The sequence below is a fragment of the Heptranchias perlo genome, chromosome 1 (genome assembly GCF_035084215.1).
Source record: "Heptranchias perlo isolate sHepPer1 chromosome 1, sHepPer1.hap1, whole genome shotgun sequence".
Classification (NCBI taxonomy): domain Eukaryota; kingdom Metazoa; phylum Chordata; class Chondrichthyes; order Hexanchiformes; family Hexanchidae; genus Heptranchias; species Heptranchias perlo.
Window position 1 is genome coordinate 64,882,571 of NC_090325.1, and position 25,818 is coordinate 64,908,388.

A 25,818-nucleotide genomic window follows, 5' to 3' on the forward strand; every position below is an offset into this window, starting at 1 on the left:
TCAGCCTCAAGTGGAGAGAGTGTAACATTTATATTAGGAAAATGGTAACGTGTGTGGATTTCTCAGTAGTTTGGTTTGGAGATCTTTGGAACATGGTGATGAGACTCTGCACATATCAGCTACCCAGTGTCCAAAAAAAGGCCAAGAGCATTGTTTAGGATCGGCAAGATAAGTACACTGCCAATCAATTTAAACTGTGAAATAAGGCTGACAACAAATCACAGAATTACAGTAAATTAGTATAATTCCCAATGATCTGAGAGGAAGTCGGGGAATCTGTCACTGAAGTGATGGAAATTCTGCCTTTCAACAAACATCAGTCTGACTGCGCCAGAAGTCGAAATGCGTCGTATACTTTCGATTATTTTGTCTCTCCGGCCACCGTACAGCGGGTATTGTGGGAGTACAGGATCACTGTGCAAAGATGGCGGACGCGTTCGGGGATGATCTGTTCAGTGTGTTCGAGGAAGAATCGTCGAAAAAGGCCAAAGGAGGGGATGGCGGCGGCGGCGGCGGCGGGAAAGCGGGGTAAGAAAGACTGGTCGCTCATGTCGATGTTAAAACAAACGCACAGATAAAGGTGTACTCGTTCACTGGACTAACACCCCAACGCATGGTCTGTGACTGAGAACCGGTGAGGGGAGGGCGCGCGGGGAGGAGTGAGCGCGCGGTGGGGGGGAGGGCGCGCGGTGGGGGGGAGGGCGCGCGGGGGGGGGGGGTGACGGTGGGGGGAGGGCGCGCGGGGAGGAGTGAGCGCGCGGGGAGGAGTGAGCGCGCGGTGGGGGGGAGGAGTGAGCGCGCGGTGGGGGGGAGGGCGCGCGGCGGGGGGGTGACGGTGGGGGGAGGGCGCGCGGCGGGGGGGTGACGGTGGGGGGAGGGCGCGCGGCGGGGGGGGTGACGGTGGGGGGAGGGCGCGCGGCGGGGGGGGGTGACGGTGGGGGGAGGGCGCGCGGCGGGGGGGGGTGACGGTGGGGGGAGGGCGCGCGGCGGGGGGGGGGTGACGGTGGGGGGAGGGCGCGCGGCGGGGGGGGTGACGGTGGGGGGAGGGCGCGCGGCGGGGGGGGGGTGACGGTGGGGGGAGGGCGCGCGGCGGGGGGGGGTGACGGTGGGGGGAGGGCGCGCGGCGGGGGGGGGTGACGGTGGGGGGAGGGCGCGCGGCGGGGGGGGGTGACGGTGGGGGGAGGGCGCGCGGCGGGGGGGGAGGGGGGTGACGGTGGGGGGAGGGGGTGACGGTGGGGGGAGGGCGCGCGGCGGGGGGGTGACGGTGGGGGGAGGGCGCGCGGCGGGGCGGTCAGCTGGACGCGGATTCAAGCTCTGGCGGGCGCGTGTCGCTCTCGACTGCAACCGTGGGAATTGTGTTGGTGAATGATGGTTGACGAGCGTATGGTGGGATCAGGCTTTCTGGTTGGATGTGAGGTTCATCGCATTGGCACCGAAATAAACAACAATAACTTGCATTTATATAGCGCCTTTAATGTAGTAAAACGGTCCAAGGGCTTCACAGGAGCACAATCAAACCAGATTTGACATTGAGCCATATAAGGAGGTAATAGGATAGGTGACCAAAAGCTTGGTCAAAGAAGTAGGTTTTAAGGAATGTCTTTAAGGAGGGAGCAGAAGTAGAGAGATGGAGGGGTTTAGGGAGGGAATTCCAGGGCTTAGGGCCTACACAGCTGAAGGCATGACCGCCAATGTTGGAGCGATTAAAATTGGGGATGCGCAAGATGCAAGAATTGGAGCAGCAGAGAGATCATAGAATGGTTGCAGCATGGAAGGGGGCCATTTGGCCTATCGAGTCCGTGCCGGCTCTGCAGGAACAATCCTGCTATTCCCACTCCCCTGTCCTAACCCCGTAACCCTGCAAATTTTTTCCCCTTCAAGTACTTATCCAATTCCCTTTTTGGAGGGATCTCGGAGGGTTATAGGGCTGGAGGAGGTTACAGAGATAGGGAGGGGCGAGGCCATGGAAGGATTTGAAAACAAGCATGAGAATTTTAAAATTGAGGAGCTGCTGGACCGGGAGCCAATGTAGGTCAGTGAGCACAGGGGTGATAGGAGAACGGGACTTGGTGCGAGTTAGGATATGGGTAGCAGAGTTTTGGATGAGCTCAAGTTTATGGAGGGTGGAAGATGGGAGGCCAACCAGGAGCGCATTGAAATGGTCGAGCCTGGAGGTAACAAAGGCATGGATGAGGGTTTCAGCAGTTGATGAGCTGAGGCAGGGGCGGAGACGGGCGATGTTATGGAGGTGAAATTAGGCAGTTATGGTGATGGAGCAGATATGTGATTGGCAGCTCATCTCGGTCAAATAAGACGCCAAGGTTGCGAACGGTCTGGTTCAGTCTCGAACAGTGGCCAGGGAGAGGGATGGAGTCGGTGGCTAGGGAACAGAGTTTGCGGCAGGGACCAAAGACAATGGATTTGGTCTCCCCAATATTTAGTTGCAGGAAATTTTTGCTCATCTAGAACTGTAAGACAAGCAATGTGGCAAATGAGAGACAGTGGAGGGGTCGAGGGAGGTGGTTGAGAGGTAGAGATGGGTGTTGTCGGTGTACATGTGGAATCTGATATGTTTTCGGATGATGTCGCTGAGGGGCAGCATGTAGGTGAGAAATAGGAGGGGGCCAAGGATCGATCCCTGGGGGCTTCCACAGGTTATACTGCAGGAGCAGGAAGAGAAGCCATTGCAGGTGATTCTCTGGCTACGGACTGGATAGATACGAATGGAACCAGGCAAGCGCAGTCCCACCCAGCTGGACGACGGAGGAGAGGCGTTGGAAGAGGATGACGTGGTCAACCGTGTCAAAGGCTGCAGACAGGTCGAGAAGGATAAGAAGAGATAGTTTACCATAGTCACAGTCACCTAGGATGTCATGTTTGTGACTGATAAGGGCCGTTTCAGCGCTGTGACGGGGCGGAAACCTGACTGGAGGGGTTCAAACATGGAGTTGCGGGAAAGATGGGCACGAATTTGGGAGGCAACAACACGTTCAAGGACTTTGGACAGGAAAGGGAGTTTGGAGATGGGGCGGTAGTTTGCAAGGACAGAGGGATCAAGGATGTTTCTTTTTGAGGAGGGGTGTGATAATGGCAGATTTGAAGGGGAGGGGAACAGTACCTGACTAGAGGGAACTGTTAACAATATCAGCTAACATGGGGGCCATGAAGGGAAGTTGGGTGGCCAACAGTTTAGTGGGGATGGGTCTCATGGTCAAGATGAGCTCGGAGAGGGCATGAGGGGAGATAGGAGAGAAACTACAGACAGATGTGAGTTCAGGGCTAGGGCAGGGGGGAACTGTGGGGGAAATTTGGCTTGGTGCGTTCGGGGAAGAGAGGGAAGCAGCAGAGGCAGCTGAACTGATTGTTTCAACACTCACTCAAAACTGACAATAGAGTTGTCTTATTGGAAACGGTAGCTGTGCTTACAACAGAAGAGGGTTGCGTGTCCTGATAAAGTGGGGGGAAATAAATTTGGCCATCATCCATTATTACCTTGTAAAGCTCAGTCTAACCCTGTGTTTGCCCAACCTCCACGCATGTACACTTTTCTAGAGGAAGGACCCTGATTGTTTTACCCCTTTCCTTAGCCCACAAGCAGTTAAAAAAAAGTAGTGTTGCCGCTGCCACCTGGTTCACATGAGTTAACAGACTAAAACAAGGTTTGATCCTGAGAATGTTTTGCTCTGTACTGATTTAGCACCATATCATGTAATGTATTGAGCCATCAGGAGTGCTGTCAGCAACGTAGAATTACCAATGTATTGCACGAAGTAACAAAGCAACTTAGATTTAAACAGCACCTTTAATGTGGAAATAATCCTGAGGTGGTTCACGAACAGGGTCCTGAGGGTGTGAACAATCAGATTCAGCTTGAGACAATGGCTAGAGAGAGGGCTGGAGTTGGTGGGGAGGAAATGGTGTTTGTGTTTGGGATCAAAGACGATGACTGGTCTTACTAGTGTTTAGGCCATCCAAGTTATTGCTCTTCCAAGGCTGATACTGGAAAAGAAGTATGACAGCACAGAAATAGGGAAACGGTTGATGTTAATGAGGTACAACTGGGTGTTTTCAGCGTACATGTGGAAGCTGATCCTATGTTTGTGTTGTCATCAAGGGATCGCCGGTAGGTGAGGAGCAGGAGGAGCCACGGGTGGATCCTTGTTTGGGAGAGTCTGGAGCTGACTGTAGGGCAAGAAAGAGAAGTAATTGCTAGAAATAATCTGGTTACAATCGGATAGGCAAGATTGTAACCAAGTGAGGATAATCCCATGGAACTGGACAAAAGAGGAGAGATGTTGTATGGTCAAACATGTCGAGGTTGATTAGGACGAGTAGAGATCATGCACCTCAGTCATGGGCATAGAGAATGTCTCCCGTGAAATTCGTTAGGACTGTTGTGGTGGTGTAAGAGTGGCGGAAACCTGATTGGAGGAATTCAAACAGAGTTTTGGAAGAAATGGGCATAAATCTGGGAGACGATATATTCAAGGTTCTTGGAGAGAAAAAGGAGGTTGGAGGTGGTGTGCTGGTTTGCAATAATAGTGGAATCGAGGGTTGATTTTTTTTTTGATGGTGGTGATGATGGTGGTTTTGAAAGAGGGAATGAAAGTGTCTGAGGAGAGGGAACCATTTATATCAGCTAGCATGGGGGCTAGGAAGGGAGGTTGGGTTGTCAGCTGTTTAGTTGGAATAGAGTTAAGGAAGCAGAAGATGCATCTCTAAGATAATTTTGGAGATGGCATGTAGAGAGATGGAGGAGAAACTGGAGGGGGGGGTATTCAGGACTAGGTTGTGAGGAGGGCTGGGGGAGGTTTGGGGTGGTGGGAAAGGGGAAACTCAACGAGCAACTGAATGGTTAGCCTCTTTCTGTCCCCACCTTTCCCACAACTCCATGTTTGAATCTCTCCAGTCAGGTTTCCACCATGCTAAAGCACTTGAAATGACCCTAATTAAAGTCACGAATGGCATCCTCTGTGTATTGCGGAGTGGTGCAAAAATCCCCGGAAATTATGGCGCAGCGTGAATAATGGCGTAATTCACTTACATCTAAACTCCTAAGACTTTTATGGCGTAAAGTGAACCTGATGCCCTAGATACACCGTTTGAATAGTGCGAGTCTCCAGGAAATTCAGGGCCATTGTTTGGCTGCTGCCTGGCTGGAACTTTAACTGTCCTGATTAAGAGGGAGCTCTTTGCATTGCTGGATACATATATGTGCAGAGCTGCTTCTCAAAGGTTAGAAATTTAAATGTTTATGGAGCAGGGAAGGGAGAATCCCTGCTTGCGACATTTAAATCAGGTAGGTTTGCAAAGTGTCAAGGGCACCGTTGAGCACTTTGCAAACCAGGTTTGATGCGGCATTGGATTTACACTCCATGCGGTGTGGAATCTAAGTGGTGTGAGACTACCCTATCCAGTGAGCCACTCTGCTTCATTGTCACGTCGGGCCCTTCTGCCTGATTTAGATTGTCAGATTAGCATTGGTGCAAAGTGACAATTGCTTCTTGCTTTTGCCTTCTGCTAACAGAACTTGCATAGTATTATCTATGTTGTGTGGTTGAATAGTATGGTCCAACTGGGATCAGTTGCTCTTCTGTACTTTGTTTTATTTTGTGTTAAAATGGAAGATGTAATTTAAATGTTCTACTGTGAGGAATATTTTTTATGGGACAAATTTAAAGTATCATAGATGATTTTTCTTATGTGTAGAGATTAATGGAATTTCTTTTGTTTGTTAGACAAATTGTCATTTAGTAATATTCAAAAATTGTTTGCATCCATATTATACATCAAGGCAATCTTAATGTTAACTTTTTAAGACCTCGATGTGCATTATTAAATTAAACAAATTATTTTAAAAATGTTGGTGACCTTTTTAATTTGTGTTCTGTAGGAAGACCCCTGCTGGAGCTGCTCGAGGAGCTAATGCAGTGTCCTCAGCGAAGAACAAGCGTGAAGTAGACACTGAGAATCCAGATGATGTATTGTTTGGAAAAAAGCCCAAACTTGATGCCATATCCACGGAGGAAATTAAGTAATCAATTTTTTAAAAACATGAGCATGCCTGAAACATACCTTACAAAATTTTGTCTGCAGTTAACAATATTCAAACCAAAATATTAGGAAGATAGACATACCACTTGCTATTTTAATGAATCTGTAATAGTTAAGCATACTTACTTACTTTTACTTAGTTTAATTCCTGTGAAAACTGAAACCCAATGGCATCATATTGCCAACAATCCACTTTTGGATTGAACAGACAGCATTTCCAACCCCCAGTTTGAACTGTTCGTGGATCTTGTGGGCTGGTGGCGGGGGGTGGGGGGAGGTGGTGAACCAGGGACTGCTTAAACCCTCAATATCTCACTCACTTCCATGTTGTTGCTGGAATTTTTGTTTTTGGCTGAACTACCATTCATCTTGGCTCATGTGTGAGAACACAGGATGAGCTCGCATTCCCATCCCTGTGCTGCAAGTCTGAGAATGAAGTGTTTGTGTGTATGTGTACGAATGAACATGAGTGTGGCAGAGGGCTGCATACAGAGGCAGTTTGCTTGGGGCTACGCGTATTGTGCCAGATTGAACCATGCACGTCTCTGGCTCTTTGCCAGAATACTGTGCCGCACTGCCTATAATATGGTGAAGCTCAGGAATGCAGTTGCAGAAATGCAGCAGTGCTGTAAGAAGGTGTCAAAAAAGTTGGCACGCTTTCTTCATATGGGAGACGGTGTGTCTCTCAATGCTGAAGAAACTGTCAATGGTTTTATCAGCACTCCGGGTCAGTTTATGTTTTAAACATTTCTGTCACTTTTTAAGATTTAAAAAGGGACGAACAGCATGTATCATAAGGTGTTTGTAAAAAAAAATCAAGGAGAATGAGGGCACCCCCCCTGCAAGTGTAGAAGTAGACACAAAGTTGAGAGTAAATGATGCTAAGTTGCATCTCTGCAATAATGCTGAATCACCTCATGGAGGGCAAAGTTTGCATGGACCTTAAATTGAAGTCCTTTAAGACTAGTCCAAAGTCAATATCTGATGTACACATTACATTTTAAGGCATCTTGCACATGTTGAAAATTATCAGATCCTAAGTGAAAAAGATCCCTCTTACAATCAGATCTATATTTGATTGACAAGTACATCTGTTTCTAAAAATGAAGAGTAGAAACTTAAGTATACCTGCTAACCCCTGTTCATGGTGGTCGGGCCACAGAAACCATTTTTCTGGGTCTGGTTAAACTTGCTCCATAGCGTACAGAGACCTGCCTCTTCTGCACATTCATGATATTTTAGCATATGCATAGAAGAGATGAATTCAGTCAGGGCCAGCAAGTCTTTTTTCTCAAAGATCCTGTGCAAGCAGAGCCCAGAAAAGTTGGTTGTCTGTTCCAAAAGCTTATGGTTGGGAACAGCCACTGTTCTAAACCTACATTTCTGATGGCTTATTCTTTAAAAAGCAAACCTAGCTTTATTATAAATGCTTTTAGCCAGTAGAGGACAGAGAGTGAACTTCTAATGGAGTGAATTGCTAACAGAGTGAGGACTTTCATCTGGGAATTTGGTGAGTGTGGGAATTAGGTACAGAGAGGGAAGGAAGTGCTAAGTGATTTAAATCAAAGGACTACAAACTAATCTATTAACTTCTAAAACTTACCTTAAAAAGAATCCATTAAAAAAAGGACTAAGTAATTACTAATTATTTCAAAATCAAGCTAAATCCATTTACTAAATATAATCTAGATCTTAAGTGATTTTATTAGTCCTAGAAATAAACTACTGATCAATAAAAACGAGAAAAGGCCGTACAGGCTGTGTGTCAGAACCATGTGGGAGTTTGTGGACAGTGAGACTGGCCCGGATTGCCACATCTGCAATAAATGTCTCTGGCTTGTTACACTCCAGCTCGGAGTCTTTAAGTCCGACAAATAAGGGAGGGGGATGTTAGGGTCGTGGGAACCTAGGAGAGGTAGAGAAGGAGGTCCTGCAGACACTGGTTCTATCCAACAGGTATGAGGTACTTGATACCTGTGAGGATAAGGATGAAGGCTGCAGGGGGGATGGCCAGAATGCTGAACATGGCACCATGGAGTATGAGACAGTCCAAGGGAGGGGAGGTTCAGAATAGAAAGGTATAGTCATTGGGGATTCTATAATCAGGGGGATAAATTGTGTCCTCTGCAGTTGTGACTGAGAGTCCCAGTGTGTTGCCTACCCGATGCAAGGTTAAGAACATCTCTGAGCAACTGGAGAGGAACTTGGAAAGGGAGGGTGAAGATCCAATTGTCATGATCCATGTCAGCATCAATGACGTAAGGAAGAACAAGGAGGTGGTCCTGCTAAGGGAATATCAGAAGCCAGGAACTAAATTGAAAAGCAGGACCTCACAGGTGGTATCTCAGGATTACCACATTGGCATAGAGATAGGCAGATCAGAAAGGTGAATGTGTGGCTGAAAGAGTGGTGTGGGAAGTAGGGGTTCCATTTCACAGGGGACTGGCACCAGTATTGGGACAGGAAGGAGCTGTACTGCTGATATGGGCTCTACCTGAACTGGAATGGGACCAGAGACCTAGCAGAAAGGATAAATAGGGGGGTGGTTAAGGCTTTAAATGAGCAAATTGGGGGGAGGGATCAGGTAGCAATAACAAAAGCCTAAAGGTGAAACAAACAGATGAATATAAAGGTCAGACCAGGGTAAGGAGTAAAGTTAATGTAAACGGTCAAGGAACAAATACAGTTTATAAAACAGAAGTATAAAAGGACTGTTAAAAATAAAGTAAAAGGAACAACTATTAAAGATGAATTAAACTGCCTGCACAGCAATGTACACACCATCCAAAATAAAATGGGGGAACTGGAGGCAATAATCCATAGCGAGGAACCAGATGTAGTAGGAATAACTGAAACATGGCTACATAAAGAACTGGACTGGCAATTAAATATTGTAGGTTATGATATAATCAGAAAGGATGAGGAAGGAAGAAGGGGGGTGGAATAGCTGTACTAATTAGAGATAACAACGGCAGTAGAAAAAAGGGCGTAACTAATAGAAGGATAGAAACAGAATCCATATGGATTGAAATAAAAGTTAAGCGATCGATCATGCTAATAGGATATATTACAGACCACCTAATAGTGCAAAGGAGGCGGAGGAAGAAATATGTAAGCAAATGCGTGAAAAAAGTAAGGGATGGAGAATAATAATCACAGGAGATTTTAACTACCCCCAAATAAACTGGCAATAAGAGGTAGGTAAAGAGGAACAGGGAATGGAGTCTCTACAATGTATGTAGGACTCCTTTCTTACCCAGTATGTAAAAAGCTTAACAAGAGAGGAAGCACTGCTTGGAAATGAACTGGAAGAGATAAGAGAAGAAAGCAAAGGGCAACCTCCAGGAATAACAATCATAATATAATAAGGTTTAAGACAAAAATTGAGAAGGACATAAGTAAGACAAAGACCAAAGTAATGAATTGGAAAAAAGCTGATTTTAAGACAATGAGACTGGAAGTAGGGAAAATAAACTGGAAAAATTTACTGACAAAGAAATAGAACAGCAGTGGGAAACATTTAGAATGCTGATCAATAGAGCCCAGGAGAAATATAACCCACTAAAAAGCAAGAACAACTAGCCAGTAATGACACACCATGGATGAATAAAGAAATGAGCGCAAAATTGAAACTGAAGAAAAAGGCGTACACTAAGTACGTAGACAACAAAGGAGAGGATGACAAAAGGGAGTACAAAAGGGTTAGGAAAGAAGTAAAAACAAACAATTAGGAAGGCAAAGAGAAACTAAGAAACTAAATTATCAAGGAATATAAAAAGAAATAGTAAAGTATTCTACAGACACATAAATAACAAAAGAAAAATCAGAATAGGGATAGGGCCACTAAGGGATGCACACGATAAACTCACAGGTAATGGCAGAAATGTTAAATAATTACTTTGCCTCTATATTTGACAGGGAGACTATCATGGTGGGCATGACATTAGAAGAAGAAATCTTTAAAGAATTCAATAAGGTTGATCAAGCATGACCTTCCCATTTGAAATCCGTCCTGACTATTCTTTATTATAGTTTGGTTTCTAGATGTTTTTCTATTATATCTTTGAGTAAGGATTCCATTACTTTTCCTACTACCAACGTTAAGCTAATTGGTCTATTGTTTCCTGGACTTGTTCTATCTCCCTTTTTAAATATAGGAATAATATTAGCTGTCTGCCAGTCCTCTGGCACTATTTACTTTTCTAATGAATTTTTATATATATGTAATAGCATCTCTGCAATCTCTTCCCTAACTTTTAATATGTGCGGGTGCAATCCATACAGACCAGCTTGATTAGTTTATCAATTATTTCTCCCCCCACCCCCCTTCCCCTTCTACCCTAAATGTCTTTATATTTTTTTGATTTCTTCTCATGTTATGCCCACCATGTTAGTCTCCTTGGTAAATACCGAGGCAAAATAATTATTTAATATTTCTGTCATCTAGAAACTGAAAATATAATAAAGAATAGTCAGGACAGATTTCAACAGGGAATGTCATGCTTGAGCAACCTTGTTGAATTCTTTGAAGAAGTAACAAAGAGCAGACAAGGGTAATGCAGTAGAGATAATAAATTTGGATTTTCAAAGGGCCTTCGATAAGATGCCACATAGTAGGCTCATGAATAAGGTCAGCATATGGAGTCAGGGACAAGTAGCAGAATGGATAGCAAGCTCTCTGCAAAACAGAAGACAGAGAGGAGGGGTTAAAGGTAGTTACTCAGACTGGCAAAAGGTGGGAAGTGGTGTTCCGCAAGGATCAGTGCTGGGATCACTGTTGTTCACCATTTACATAAACGCTTTGGATTGGGAATCGGAAGTTCAATTTCAAAATTTGCAGACGACACCAAATTGAGGGATATAGTTAATATCGAGGAGGACTGCAACAACATACAGGAAGACATTAATAAACTTGCAGCATGGCATGTAATTGGCAAATTAATTTCAATATAGATAAGTGTGAGGTGGTACATTTTGGTAGGAAGAATAAGGAGACTACATACTGCTTGGATAATGTGTAAATGGGGTAGAGGAGCAGAGGGATCTGGGGGTACAGTTACACAAATCACAAAGTAGGGATGCAGGTTAATAAGGCCATTTTAAAAAAAAAAGCAAACCAAGCACGGGTTTATTTCTAGAGGGATAGAATTGAAAAACAGAAGTTCTGTTAAACTTGTATAAAACCTTGATAAGAGAACAATTCTGGTCTCCATATTATATAAAGAATATAGAGGCACTGAAGAAGGTGCTAAAAAGATTTACTGGGATGATACCAGAACTGAGAGGTTATACCTATCAGGAAAGATTGAACAGGCTGGGGCTCTTTTCTCTAGTAAAGAGAAGACTTGAGTGGTGACCTATTAGAGGTCTTTAAGATTATGGAAGGGTATGATAGGGTAGACGTAGAGAAGATGCTTCCACTTGTGGAGGAGGCCATAAAAATAAGATAGCCACTAATAAATCTAATAGGGAATTCAAGAGAAACTTTTTTACCCAGTGAGTGGTTAGAATGTGGAACTCGCTACCACAAGGAGTAGTTGAAGCGACTAGCATAGATACATTTAAGGGCAAGCTAAATAAGTACATGAGGGAGAAAGGAATAAAAGGATATGTTGATAGGGTTAGATGAAGAAGGGTGGGAGAAGGCTCGTGTGGAGCATAAACACTGGCATGGACCTGTTGGGCCAAATGGCCTGTTTCTGTGGTGTACATTGTACATTGTATGTATTATACTGTTTTTATCGTGACCTGTTAATAAGTTGTTTCGATTGACTCACTGTTAGCGCATTGGTGTAACTTTAATGTTACGACATTTAATTGTAACATTTAGGTACAGCACACCTATTAACTTTTTGGTGACTTAGTCTTGCAGACTTGATGCCCAAGGTGAAGGTGGAGCAAGTTGAAACATTAGATGGATGTAACCATGAGGTAAATACCTTAAAATAATTGGGTTTCTTCCTTGTTCTCAACTATTGATGATGAACATTAAAAGGCAATCTGTGTAAATGTAAAATACTTGTGCATTGCAAGTGTGGTCATCTGTTTATAATCTTACTAAAATACCAATTGCTAAGTTACATATTTTACACAGACTACTTTTTGTTTCCCCATTCTTAATGCCAGGCACCATTCCTTGACTGAGACAACTAATGCACTCCCAAGACTCAAATTATGTTGCTTCCCTGACTTTCCATCCTATTCAATAATACAATATAAAGCAGTAGTAAATTGTAGACATTGTTAGATACTTAAACATGGATACATAACATGATTCATGTGTTGAACTTGTTTTGAACTTGTAGTGAGATACTGGATTATATATTGTAAATCATGAAATTTCATACAACCTGTGAAATATCCAAATGCATTTTGCTTGTAAAGGTTTGAATTTTTACACCACTTTGTTAGAGCTTGTCTTTCTGTTACTGATACATCTGCAGAAAAGATAATGTTGATATAGAAGTGTGCTGTTAACTCGAGGAGCCAGCTGGTAGCCATTGATAATCATCAACAGCTACTTGGTTTTATATAGCACCTTTAACATACAAAAGTGTCCCACGCCACTTCATAGAGGTGTAATCAGACAAAAATGAATGCCAAGCCAAATAAGGAACTAATAGGAGGGGTGACTAAAAGCTTGGACAAACAGGTGGGTTTTAAGGAATGTCTTAAAAGAGGAGAGAGGCAGAGGAGTTTTGGGAGGGAATTTGAGAGTGTAGTGGCTAGGTGGCTGTAATACTGCTGCCACTGTTGGGATAAAGGAGTCAAGAAGCCACAGTCAGAGGAACGGATAAATTCGGGGGGAGGTGTTTGGTTGGAGGAGGTTAGAGAAATAGGGAGTGGCAAGGCCATGAATGAAGTTAAACACATGGATGAGAATTTTAAATTTGAGGCATTGGGAGGCCGGGAGCCATTGATGGCACCTTTGGCGTGAAGAGAAACTGTGTCCCTTATGTGAAGAAAACTTGGCATTTTTCATGCAATTATGCCTTTCTGGGGCTGCTGCTCTCAGCTTCCCAATGTCAGGGCAGCACAGCACCAGTTCTTCGACACAGCTGCGAAGAGGAGTACAATTCAATCCAACATGATGTGAGGGAGGATATCTTGGTGAGAAACTCAGGGCGGGGCTTGGACAAAAAAAACGAGGATTTTAAAGAAGAGGCAAAAGAGGTGTTGCAACAAGATGAGGTGCTCAAAGGAGGAGAAGATGCCAGAGGAGGTGGGGGGTGGGGGGGGGAGGAGAAGACCAAGGTGAGATTTGGTGTTTTGGGACCACACCGCCACCATGATGGTTTGAGTAGGGTCGATGGAGGAAAATTGTCGCCACCTGGGAGCAAAGTTTCCATCAAAGCCATGGTGTCAATGCAGTCATCTACAATAAGGTCATGTTTGGCAGGGGAAAATAGAGAGCTGAGGGGGTGTGGATGGTTGACCATAAGCCAACAGAGGTTGCTTCAGGGGTCCAGCGGATGTGAGTAGTGGCCTTGCTGCTAGTAGTGCACACCAGAGGGTCTAGTATACGAACAGAGAAGCGAGATGCAGTGGAAATGAAACCCAAGGACCGAGAGCAGTGGAGCCAGGGGATGGTGAAAGGTAAATTCATGGGATCTGTGCAGATGAGGGAACAGCAGTAGGAGTTTGAAGAGCCAGTCCAGTGAAGAGTGACGGAGGAGTTCTGAAAGATGAATGGAGTCAGTAGGCACAGGAAGCAGCAAAGCAAAGGTCATTCGGCAATGGAGCAGGATAGAAATCAGCAGAACGGAGCAGGGCCAGCTCAACATAGAGCGAAATATTTCCAGCAGAGGAGCAGAAAACAAAGGAGACAGGAGCAATCAGTGATCATTGGCGTTTGAGAACTGTGTACATTTCTGGTTACCCAATCGTAGGAAGAATATTGTTTCTTTGGAGAGAGCTATATGTTAAAATATTACTCCTTCATAAATGTTGTTGAACACTACATAAAATACATTTCTATTATTACTATACTTACATCTTAGGTCCTGGTGAATTTAGTAATATACCACTGGATCAAATGAGATGGGCAGACTTTTTCATCCCTGTCTCACCTTTTTTAACAATTTATTTTCATTCAGTTTTTAGATTTTTTTTTAATCGTGTGTAATGGTTCTGTAGTTTCCTAAATGTGAACTTTCAAGTGGGTTTTCATAATTGTATTTTGGAATTAGGGCCGATTATGTGAATGTTTATTTGCTTAATTTCAGGTGGCAATTCCAATGTGTGATGAATATCAACAGCTTAAACCCCGTGTCGGAAAAGCAGCAAAGGTACAGTCTCCTTGCACCGTCTTCATGTTTAAGTGTTTGTTAATCTTCTATTCTACTAATAGAGATGAGGATTTGTTGTGCTGTTGTCTATGAATACCATCCTGTCATCTCAGTAAACTCTCTTAACTTCGATGCTGCAAGGGTTTATTTAGCTCATTGTGGTGCAATTCCTTATCTGTACCATCACTGCATTAACTCAGCCTGCAGCACTGGTTCTGTTTCTGGCACATAAAAATCATGTCAAAGTTGCACTTGTTGCTTTGATCAGATGATTGGGTCAAACTTTAAAGCTCTGTTTTGAATGAACTTAGCTGCAACCAGTTTAATTAAAATTCTGGCTTTAATTTTATGTTCTTGGCTCTCTAGAGCACTTGCTGAAAAACAGTGCTTGGGGGCGTTATTAGAGAGACGCTTAAAGATAGAAACTTGTTGTATTAATTTTAACAGTAAAATAGGCAAAGGTTGCATTTATGAAAAGAGAATAATGTCATGTTCCAGATAGGAAGACATAATTATAGCACGTGTTATATATTAAAAATAGAGTGGTCTCTCGGCATTCCAATTATGTTGCGCCTGTGGATGGCACTGTGAACATATTGTTACACGATTTAACTTTGTGACCATCAATCAACTGAACTCAAGTCCTTTATGTCAATTCTAACTACAGTACTTAACATTGGCCACAGGATGGTGCTGTAGCAGTACATTTCCTGGGGAACAGACATTTTGCTGAAAGTAAGTTCATTGTGCTCATCCTGGGCCACACAGAAAACCAATGTTTCCTGAACCCCCCTGCAAATTGGTTGCCACATTTCTCTTCATTACAACAGTGACTACACTTCAGAAGTGCTTCATAGGCACAATGGCCCAGAAATTGCTCCGAGCGGCGCTTGCTGCTCCATAGACTTATTCTCGCCCACGAACTTACTGGGTGACATTCTTCTAATTCAAAGCCGAAAAGAGTCCAGCGTTAACTCCAGCAGAGCTAGGACTCGTGAGCGATGAGAGGATTGGTCATGGAGAGAGAGCAATCAGATTGCAGCATTTTTGACAAGCCATGAAGAGTCAGTGAGTCAAAACCAGGAAGTGAATGGTTTTTAATTTTTTTACCATTGTAAAAACAGATACAATGAAATAAAAAGTGGGTAAGAAATATCAAATTAAAAGAGAGAGATAAGAGACAGGAAAAAAAATTAAAATAAAATTAAAAAAAAAACTGTCCAACAACTCTTAAAATCACAATTAATGAGACTCCATACTTTTAAAATTTAATTTTCAGGTTGTTTGGCAATCATTAAGACTTACTGTGCCGTTAACTCTTAGTTTAGAGCTGATATTTCTGAATGTACCTTTTTTGTGGTGATATTACTTGGTTTCCAACTGGGAAGGACAGCAAGTTGGCGCGATCCCTTTAACATGAGTCTGTCATATTACCAGCGAACCAGGAAGAGCAAGTTCTGGATTTCCACATTTAACTGAGCGTGTGCAAACACCAGAACTTGCTCTTCGATTTCGCCACTAATAACGTTGAGCGCTGTTGAGCTTACCGTTATTTTCGAAGCAATTTCTGGGCCATTGTATAAATGTAGGTTGGTTCTTAATTAAAAACGTATCTCCATGCATACTTCTTGTCTACATCACTTGTCTTCCTCATATGTTTTTGTCACCACTTTTTGCGTCAACTTTTTCTCATTGTAAATTCCTACATAAGTCTACATTAATAATGGCATTTGCTTGTGTAAACTAGTCACAGTTGTTGCACAGTCGGATAGCTGTGGAGGAAGTTTCTACCTGATTCAGTTCTTGAATCTTCTGAAAGTGATTTCTCTGAGCTGGTAAATTTGCTTGAAACTTTTAAAATTGCTATTTCTTGCTTTTATTTTTTTCTATTTTGTTTGGTGTATCTTCAGAAGAAAACGACTCCCCTCTCCTCGCAGCTCGACCACTGCAATGACCAACTTTAATGCCCCACTTTGCTGCCACTGGCCGGCCATGGTCCAGTTCTCAGCAATTACTGTTCGTCAGGTCAGCCATGGGCCCATTGTTGGTTGCTACTGCTTGTCCTGTTGGTCACTGGCCCATTTGCTATTTATCATATAAAATTGACATGTTATATAAAAATAAGGAATGAATGTATGACACTAAAATGAGGGCTGAATTACACCTGCTCTGGCCCAATTATCCTTACTCCTCTCACCCTGCTTCATGCGAAGACTACACTTGTTCTTGACTTATGCAGTAGCCTGGGAGATTCACTAGTGTATATGTTAAAATGTTGAATAGCTTTCATTATTGGCATCCTCTGCCTTTGTCACTACACAACTCCATTTTCACTTATCCCATCACTCCCCGTTGAATCTGTTAGATCTGGTTTCTCGCCTGCACTCCACTTTGATCGCCCTGCCCAAAGTCATCCGTTTCAACTATATGCACTGTCCGCCCTTGATTTTTCTGTGGCTATCAACGAGGCTGACCATTCCATCCATCCATCTCCATCAATTCTCCACTCTTTCTAGTCTTAACATACCCAGCACAACTTCTGCAATGATCTTCTTTTCTGGTTCCACATGGTCACTGCCGAATGTCCCAAGGCTTTGTCATTGATTTACACCCCCGCCCACCCCCAAAACCAGGGCTCAACACTGTTCTTTGTCAAAATGCTCCCCCTCACCAACATTATCCACAAACACATGTTCAGTTTCCTTCTCTATACTGATGACAGCCGACTCCATCTGCTTGTCGCCACTCCTGTCTCCTGTTGAAAACTTAATTACCTATTATATACAATGCATTAACTCCAAACACTTATTTTCAGACAAGTAAGAATTTTAATTAAAAGAAACTTGAGCTCAAGGGAAGAGTGCTCTAAAACAATGGTTAGAACAACCTCTTCACTGTACATAGGAAAACAGTTCACATTTATACAGTTTAATTAGTAATGTCTGTCTATCATAGAATATGGGCGTACATGTACATTCTTTATTAGTTCAAGTGGTTAGTCAATCAAAATAGGGAACCCACCCTCTGGTTCCTCATGACTGCCTCGTGATTCTTTTAAACATTGTCTGGGAAAGCATGTTTCCTTAGTAACAGTTTTTCTTATCAGTGGGTCTGTACCTAGTCTCAAGGCTATATGATTCATTTCTGTTAGTCAGACAGTTATCTCATAAGCAGACAATAGCTCTTCTGTGTGTCTTTGGTGAGAACTAAAACATAAGCTTTCTATTATATTCAGCTGGTCAGCTAACATGGTCAACTTATCCATCATGCATTTCTTTTTTTTTGGTTTTAAGGGTATTAGGAAATTAATATGGTCAGCTTTATGGTTTAGGTGTATTAGAAAGTTAATTTGGTCAGGCATTTCTTTATGGTTTTCCACACTCCACAACCAAAACTTTGCTACACAGTTTCTTGTCTGACAAGAAGTTGTGGGTGAGGCAGTACTTCCTTCGATCTAATATTAGCAAAATCGATGCCATCGTGTTAGCTTCCATCAAAACCATCAGACCTTGATTACAAAAATACAACCAAGTGAGGCAAAAAAAAATTGATAGTCCATCCAGACAAGGTGCAGTTATTGCAAAAAAGGATGATAGTTAGAATTTTGAACATTTTTAAGATTTTTGGGTTTTGAAATGTGTACGTCCAGTTTGAAATAGGTTCGTTTGACCAAGCTGGTTGAACTGACGTGCAAATGTTACATGTTTCTATAACGTACTAATTGACCTCCTGTGGCATTGTACACACGGAGTCAGGACCACGGGAACTTTTCAGGAGAGAAGTGGAGAAAGAGAAGGGAAAGGACGGGGGAAGGAGAGAAGAATAGGGGAGAGGAAATGGAGGGAGGTAATCAGGAGGGAGAGATGAGAGGAGGGCAAGAGGAGAGAAAGGGGACAAGTGAGTAGAAGGAAGGGTGAGGCAGGGCAGGGGAGAGAGGGTTGCTATCATGATTATTCTTTTGTGATTTTGTGATGCGATGCATGGGCAGTTCACGTTGCTTCTAACATTTTGTTTATGAAGCCCTTTGAAATTTAGAATTTTCTTCATATATTCTTTACGTACTCTTCGTTTTTTTTTCATGATTGTTTCTAAATTCTTTTTCAAACTGCTTGTTTGGATTGGTGGGTTTATAATTTTTCTCCAGCTGGCCATGTCAAGTAATGTTAAGCAGCACCCACTATTTTCAATTTGTCATGTAATGATACGTTTACATTGCCACCTACTGGTACAGTAAGAATCTGGAGCCACTCATTTATTATACCTTTAAAAATAAAAGCATGTAATATATTAATTCAATATGATGTCACTGAAACAAACTAGAATGCATTATAAAACTTTTGGGGATTTTTATAAAAGACTTTAATACTCTCTTTAATACTCTAACTCCATCAATTAAGTTTAGACTTTTGGCAAAAGCTGTCTAGCTAACTTATTAGATCAATATCGGAAAGCAGCCAGTAATATTTGATCATTACTACTAAGTAATTTTTTTCAATTACAGGAATACCCTTTTATCCTTGATGCTTTTCAAAGAGAGGCCATTGCTTGTATTGATAACAACCAGTCTGTCCTGGTGTCTGCACATACATCAGCTGGCAAAACTGTTTGTGCTGAGTAAGTTCTCATTACGATTTGTTTTCATCCTTTTTCCTGAATTTGTGTTCATCAAGTGAGGAATGTTGGTGCTGGGAGTGGAACATTTTCTGTTTCAGGTACGCCAAGTTTACATCAAGCAAAGCCATTTATGAGTGAAATCAGGAAGCACTTTTGCACACAAAGGGTAGTGGAAATCTGAAACACCCTCCCCTAAAAGACTGTTAATGCAGTGTCAGTTGAAATTTTTCAAGGCAGAGATCAGTAGATTTTTGTTAAGGAATGGTACCAAGGGCTATGGAATTGAAGTACAGATCAGCTATGACCTAATTAATTGGTCATTTTTATTTCTGGCTTCTTCAAAAAATAAGGGCAGCTTTAACACCAAGGCACTTTCATCATCTCCACTGTCCTTAGAGCATCTTATAGGGGCTGAATGGTCTACTCCTGTACCTATGTTCCTGGCTCCACCATTATACCGAGGGTCACTGCTGTTCCTCGCACCTCCCTACTTATCCCCTTCCCATGACTTTTTTTTAAGTGTAAGTTGCACGATTATTTGGTTTGCTTTTTTGGTATGTCACTTTGGCAAAAGAAGCACCTGATTCTTAACTTGGTATGGACCCCACCACTTAAAACGTCCACATTTAAAACGGGCAGTCACTTATATCAGCCAAAAAGCTAACCATTAACGTCAATTTCAAAGTTGCCAGTCTTAAGGGCTCCGTTTATTTTGGGCAGATACATCTGTACTTACTGACCTGTCAGTTACAGACATCTGATCAAACTAAGATTGTTAATGTTTTCTTACCTATTACATAATTCACAGAGCCAATGCCAAGGGACTATTAATTATAGTGATAACTTAAATTGATAATGTTTGATCAGCTTATCATAGAATTGCCTCCCTGCTCTAGTCCGATGGACCCATTTTGGTCTCTACCCAAGTCCCAATAAATATAGGCTGTATTAGTTCAGCTGAAGGACAGTTCTCTTAATGTTTTCTTCTGTCATTACTGCATGAATCCTGCACCCATCTGTGAACATTTTAACTGTCCTCTCTCGTTACCATGTTATAGAGTCACAACTAGTCATCCAGGGAAAGGATGTTGGCAAAGTGGAAGCTCTGGACGAACCGAGCCGTGTACAAACTCTCAATAAAATACGATATTAAATCTTGGTATTTATATTTCTGTCCGCATCAATAAAGCTCCTGTAAGCCTGTCGGGCGCCGGTTCATCAACAGCTCTTTCAGTCGGACTGATGTGATCATGAACATCAAGGCTGCTGTGGGCTTTGTAAGCAGACTCCTCCGGTATTCAGGTTTGGTGAGCCCGGGACAGCTGTAAATCCTCAGTCACTTGCTGCAAGAAGTGCTGGCAGAATACTACAGACATCAGTGGTTCCTAGACAAACCATCCAAAGGATCGGGTTACCGGTGTATCCGAATAAGTCATTTACCGGTCATTGCAAATAGCAGGCAAATCGCGTTCCCCTGAACATGCCTGTTATAACCGATGGGGACTGTACGAGTAACTTGTTTGCTGTTTCTTATTTCCTTCTGGTTTTTCCCTTTCTATAAGATGCTCTAAGGATTATGTGGATCTCAGTGCCTTGTTAAAGTTGTCATTTTTTAAAGAAGCCAGAAATAAAAATGCTGTAACACAGCAGATTCATCTGCATCTTCATGTTTCAAGTGAAGTTATACGGCCAGAACATGTGCCTTTCCAATCTTTATCTTTTTGGTTCAGATTTCCAGCATTCACAATTTTCTTATCCTCTTTATTGTTTTAATAAAAGTGCTGTTTCTACAATGATGTACTTTTCTTGGCTTCCCCCTCTATTAGTGCGATTAGCTATGAAGCTCAGCTGGAGTTCCTACTTAGTTTTTAAAAATGCTCTTAAATTGAAATCTTCTCGCTCTGTAGGTATGCAATAGCCCTTGCTTTACGCGATAAGCAAAGAGTTATCTTTACCAGTCCTATCAAAGCATTGAGCAATCAGAAGTATCGTGAGATGTATGAAGAGTTCCAGGATGTAGGACTAATGACTGGTGATGTTACTATCAATCCAACAGCTTCCTGCCTGGTCATGACAACTGAGGTAAAGTTGATCTGTGCATTGACATTTATTCCTCCTCACTTGTCACATATTACAGAAAGATAATATAATTCAGGTACTGAAGTAAATGAAGATTTGATCTAGAAGCCCACCAATTTATGAGTTACTATGCTAAATAACATATCTAGTGGTTTGCAGCTCTGCTGATAAATACCCATATTTAATAGCTGAGTCTTTTGGTTTGAAAGCAGAAATTATAAATGTCAGTAAAACTAGACTAGTGAGTAATCTGGTTCGGCAAAAAAATCCATCCAACATTGTTAAATACCTTACATTAATTCAATTAAAATTGCTTGTTAGCTTTTGCCAGATGTTGGAGATATGGCTCCTGAGTAGTAGGATGTGGGTTGGTTCCCAGCATAGTGAGTGCCAAATCTCTACTGTGTTACTGTGTGGAGGTGCTTAATTGACAAAGGGAAAATTGCCAGTAGAGTAGCATTTTATTTTTTAAAAAGAAGGTTCCTGCATATGGCACTGCAAGTCTGATTCTGTTCAGCTTGTTGCTGAGATTTATTTTGGTGAGGTGTCTTCAGTTGGGCCTAGAGTGAGTCTGCACAACATGCAATTGTTATTCTTTAAAGAAGTTTAACTGTTTTATGTCCAGTTACGTTTTCTGTTGTCAATACTGAAGAGAGTTCTTAATTGTTGAAATATTGCCAGATGTTGCAATCAACCAACATTGTAATAAGCTACTCTGGAACATTAGTGAGCATATGTTTCTTGTGATTTAAACGTCACTCTTAATTTTTTTTGTGCAGATATTAAGGAGTATGCTGTACAGAGGATCAGAGGTTATGAGAGAAGTAGCTTGGGTTATCTTTGATGAAATCCATTATATGAGAGATGCAGGTAAGTAAGCAGTTGATTATGAATGGCAGCTAGCAATGTACAGTGACATAGAAACATAGAAAATAGGAGCACGAGTAGGCCATCTGGCCCTTCAAGCCTGCTCTGCCATTCAATATGGATCATGGCTGATCCTCTATCTCAATACCATATTCCCGTTCTCTCCCCATACCCCTTGATGGCTTTTGTGTCTAGAAATCTATCTAGCTCCTTCTTAAATATATTCAGTGACTTGGCCTCCACAGCCTTCTGTGGTAGAGAATTCCACAGCTTCACCACCCTCTGAGTGAAGAAATTTCTCCTCATCTCAGTCCTAAATGTCCTACCCCGTATCCTGAGACTGTGACCCCCTCATTTTGGACCCACCCCCCCAGCCAGCGGAAACATCCTTCCTGCATTCAGTCTGTCTAGCCCTGTCAGAATTTTATGTTTCAATGAGATAATTGGGGAGGCACGCGACAACATTTTAACAAAATTTGATTGATGTTCATGTCCCTGTGCCACACAAACAAAAAAACACACACACACACCTCTCTACCTGCATGTATGCAAAGATTGACCATGCTGTACTGAAAGAGGCTAACAAGGAAGTAAAATTGGAGGGTGTCATCTTGTGCTGCTCTTGGACATCTCATAATGTCCTAAATGATTGACCTTGGAGGTGTGTACTTTTCTAAAGCGGAGGAAAGATTGAGAGTGAAAAAAAAACATAAGTGTTCCATTTCTGTGCTGACAAAATTACAAGTTTTTTGAACAGAAATCTACTGAGATTAGCACAAAAGTAACTGACAGCTTGGATCTTTGTACTTGGTTTTATTAATAAAAACATGGAAGATTTAAAGTACAGTACTTACTGCACTGGTATTTTAGTACAGACAGGTATATTTTGATTAGCGCTTACAGTGAATGGGAAACTCTTTTGGATCTATACAAAGGTTCCAATAATGAAGGGCTATTTTGCTGATGAACCAAAGCTATGATTCTACTTCATTGTGACAAAATGCTAGACTATACACTATAACAGTTTTCATGGAAAAGTAAAATTTCAGTTTATTACATTTTATTTTCAGAGCGAGGCGTTGTGTGGGAGGAAACAATTATTCTTCTCCCAGACAATGTTCACTATGTGTTCCTTTCTGCAACTATTCCCAATGCGCGCCAGTTTGCTGAATGGATCTGCCATCTTCATAAGCAGGTAATTAAGTATAATTTTGTATCCTTTGGAACAGAAATGTTGAGTGAGAACCTTGAGGTCTCTTCATTGCCTTACATAGATTGATGTTTAGTTGGACTGTTGTAATTCTTGGGCTCCCTAGATGGACGACCCTTTGTTGTACTTTGATACTGTGCTGTCGAGGAAAGTTAGTTGGTTGGGAGGTAGGATACAGAGTAGGGATGAAGGGAATGTATTCTGATTGGCGGGATGTGACAGGTGGTGTTCCCCAGGGATCTGTACTGGGGCCTCAACATTTCACATTGTATATCAATGACTTGGCTAAAGGAATAGAGTTGTATAACCATATTTGCAGGTGTTAGGCACCGTAAGTTGTGTAGATGGGAGCAAGAAGTTACAAAGAGACGTAGACAGATTAAGTGAATGGGCACAACTGTGGTAGATGGAGTTCATTGTGGGGAAGTGTGAGGTTTGGATTCAAAAAGACAAACTGAATATTTTGTTATTGCTGAAAGATTCGGAACTTTGGAGGAGCAAAAGGGTGCCCAGGTACACACATCACTAAAAGCTAGCGCCCAGGTACAAAAAGTAATCAAAAAGACTAATGGAATGTTGACCTTTATCGCAAAGGGGGCTGGAATACAAAGGGAGGTTATGCTTCAGTTGTACATAGCCTTGGTCAGACCCCATCTGGAGTACTGCAGTTAGTTTTGGGCACCAGACCTCAGGAAGGATATATTGGCCTTGGAAGGGGGTACAGTGCAGATTCACCAGAATGATACCAGGTCTTAAAGGGTTAAATTATGAGGACAAGTTGCATAAATATGACATTGATCTAATTGAAGTCTTTAAAATGATAAAGGGATTCAGTAGGGTAAATACAGAGAAACTCTTTCCTCTTATGGGGGAAATCCAGTACAAGGGGTGGCACTGTCTTAAACTTAGGCCGTTCAGGAGTGAAATTGAGAAGAATTTTTCACATAATGGGTATTAGAAATCTGGAATTCTCTTTGCCTAAAAGACTGCGGATGCTGGGTCAGTTGAAATTTTCAAGACTGAGATAGGCTGAGATTTTTATTACGTAAGGATATCAAGGGATATGGATCAAAGGCGGGTTAGTGGCATTGAGGTACAGATCAGCAATTATCTAATTTAACGATGGAATAGACTCGAGGGGCTGAATTGACTACTCCTGTTCCTGTGTACCTATCTACATATATTGAACTACTACAAAGACTACTAAACGAACTGCGAAAACAACTCAAACTCAATTAAGAATTGAAGACTGAAATTTAGTGTCAAAAACACTGCCATATACTCTTAATTTTCGAAGAAACCTGTGGCCTAAACTGCGGTCCTTAAAGGGGCCACTGGAGAGTGTCGAAGAAACGGTAGGGAAAGAGTGCCTTTTCCGGCTCCACAACACGACTGCAGGAGCACTCGGCCCTCCTTCATTTTCTGCTGCCCACCTCGACTTACCGACAATGCAGCAGGCCCAAATTTGATAAGCTGTCACCTCTCAACTCTTCCCCCACTGAGTTCTAACCTCAGCAATCTCAGGGTTCAATTAAATGAACTGCTCTGTCCTGGAAGTGTCAACCTTCTTGAGAGATATTGCAACTGCATTCATCCAGATGAGCGATAAGTATTCCATCACACTCTTGACTTGAGTATTTTAGGCGGTGGATAGGCTTTGAGGGGTCAGGGATTACCCACTCGTTGCAGAGTGCCCAGTCTCTTGTAGGAATGGTGTTTCTATGATTGGTCTGGCTCAGCTGGTCAGTAGTGACCCAAACATGTTGATGGTGAGTGAATCTGCGATGGTGATGCCACTGGAGGTCAAGGGGAGATTGCTGAGCTTTCTTTTGTTTGAGATAGTCATTACCTAGCATTTATGTGACACTAATGTTACCCATGCTACTTGTCAGCCCAAGCCTTGATGTTATAGACTGTTGTAGGCTGGCATGGGCTGCTTCATTATCGGAGGAATTGTGAATGGAGTCCAACACTGCGGAATCATCAACTAACAGCACCTCTTCTGGCCGTAAGATGGAGGGAAGGTCATTGATCCGAAGATTATTGGGTGTATGATGTTTTCCTGAGGAATTCCTGCTGCAATATCTTGGGACTGCAGTGACTGACCTCTGACAACCACAACCATCTTCATTTGTGTCAGGCATGACTGGAGGGTTTTTCCCTTGATCACCATTGACTAGTTTTGGTAGGGGTCCTTGTTGCCATACTCAGTCAAATTGTCCACCAAATTGAATTAAAAATCCTTCCTTGGCCTTGCCCCCTCTTTACTTTTACAACCTCCTCCAATCATGCATACCACTCCATGTTCCTCACTCTTCAGACTACGTCCTCTTTTGCATCCTCCCTCCCCGCTCAACCTTCAGTTGCAGAGCCTTCCATTGTCTTGATCCCATATTCTTGAGCCCTCTCTTTAAACCCCTCTTCCTTGCTATCTCTCTCCCTCCTTAAAATCTATCTGTTTGACCGTGCTTTCAGTCATCGCCCTTACATATTCTCCCAACGTTGCATTTTGCCCTCGTGAGTACAATAGGATGTTTTATCAGTTTATTTAAACATGGTATACAGTGTAACTTATCCTATTTTCATTAATCCAATAATATCAGTATTTTTGTATCTCTGATTCCAGTAGGTTATTTCTAAGAGTCCATTATTATTAAAGAAAAACTTTCTCCCTATTTGAATCTTTTCAAAAATTATATTTGCATT

General features: G+C 42.4%; 1 protein-coding gene across 2 annotated transcripts in view; it reads left to right on the forward strand.

Annotated features, from left to right (window-relative positions):
* Positions 1 to 411: 411 nt before the first annotated feature.
* The window catches only part of mtrex (Mtr4 exosome RNA helicase), a 203,363-nt gene continuing 177,956 nt past the window's right edge, over positions 412 to 25,818 (forward strand). Inside the window, exons 1-8 of one of the 2 annotated variants that reach the window (XM_067985926.1) lie at positions 412 to 528; positions 5,894 to 6,034; positions 11,919 to 11,985; positions 14,280 to 14,342; positions 18,844 to 18,956; positions 20,864 to 21,038; positions 21,815 to 21,905; positions 22,973 to 23,097. In XM_067985926.1, the coding sequence (XP_067842027.1) occupies positions 425 to 528; positions 5,894 to 6,034; positions 11,919 to 11,985; positions 14,280 to 14,342; positions 18,844 to 18,956; positions 20,864 to 21,038; positions 21,815 to 21,905; positions 22,973 to 23,097 (879 nt within the window). In that variant the 5' untranslated portion in view covers positions 412 to 424. Of the gene's footprint in view, positions 529 to 2,765; positions 2,820 to 5,893; positions 6,035 to 11,918; positions 11,986 to 14,279; positions 14,343 to 18,843; positions 18,957 to 20,863; positions 21,039 to 21,814; positions 21,906 to 22,972; positions 23,098 to 25,818 lie in introns of those variants that run through there. The other variant, XM_067985936.1, reaches the window with a different exon arrangement.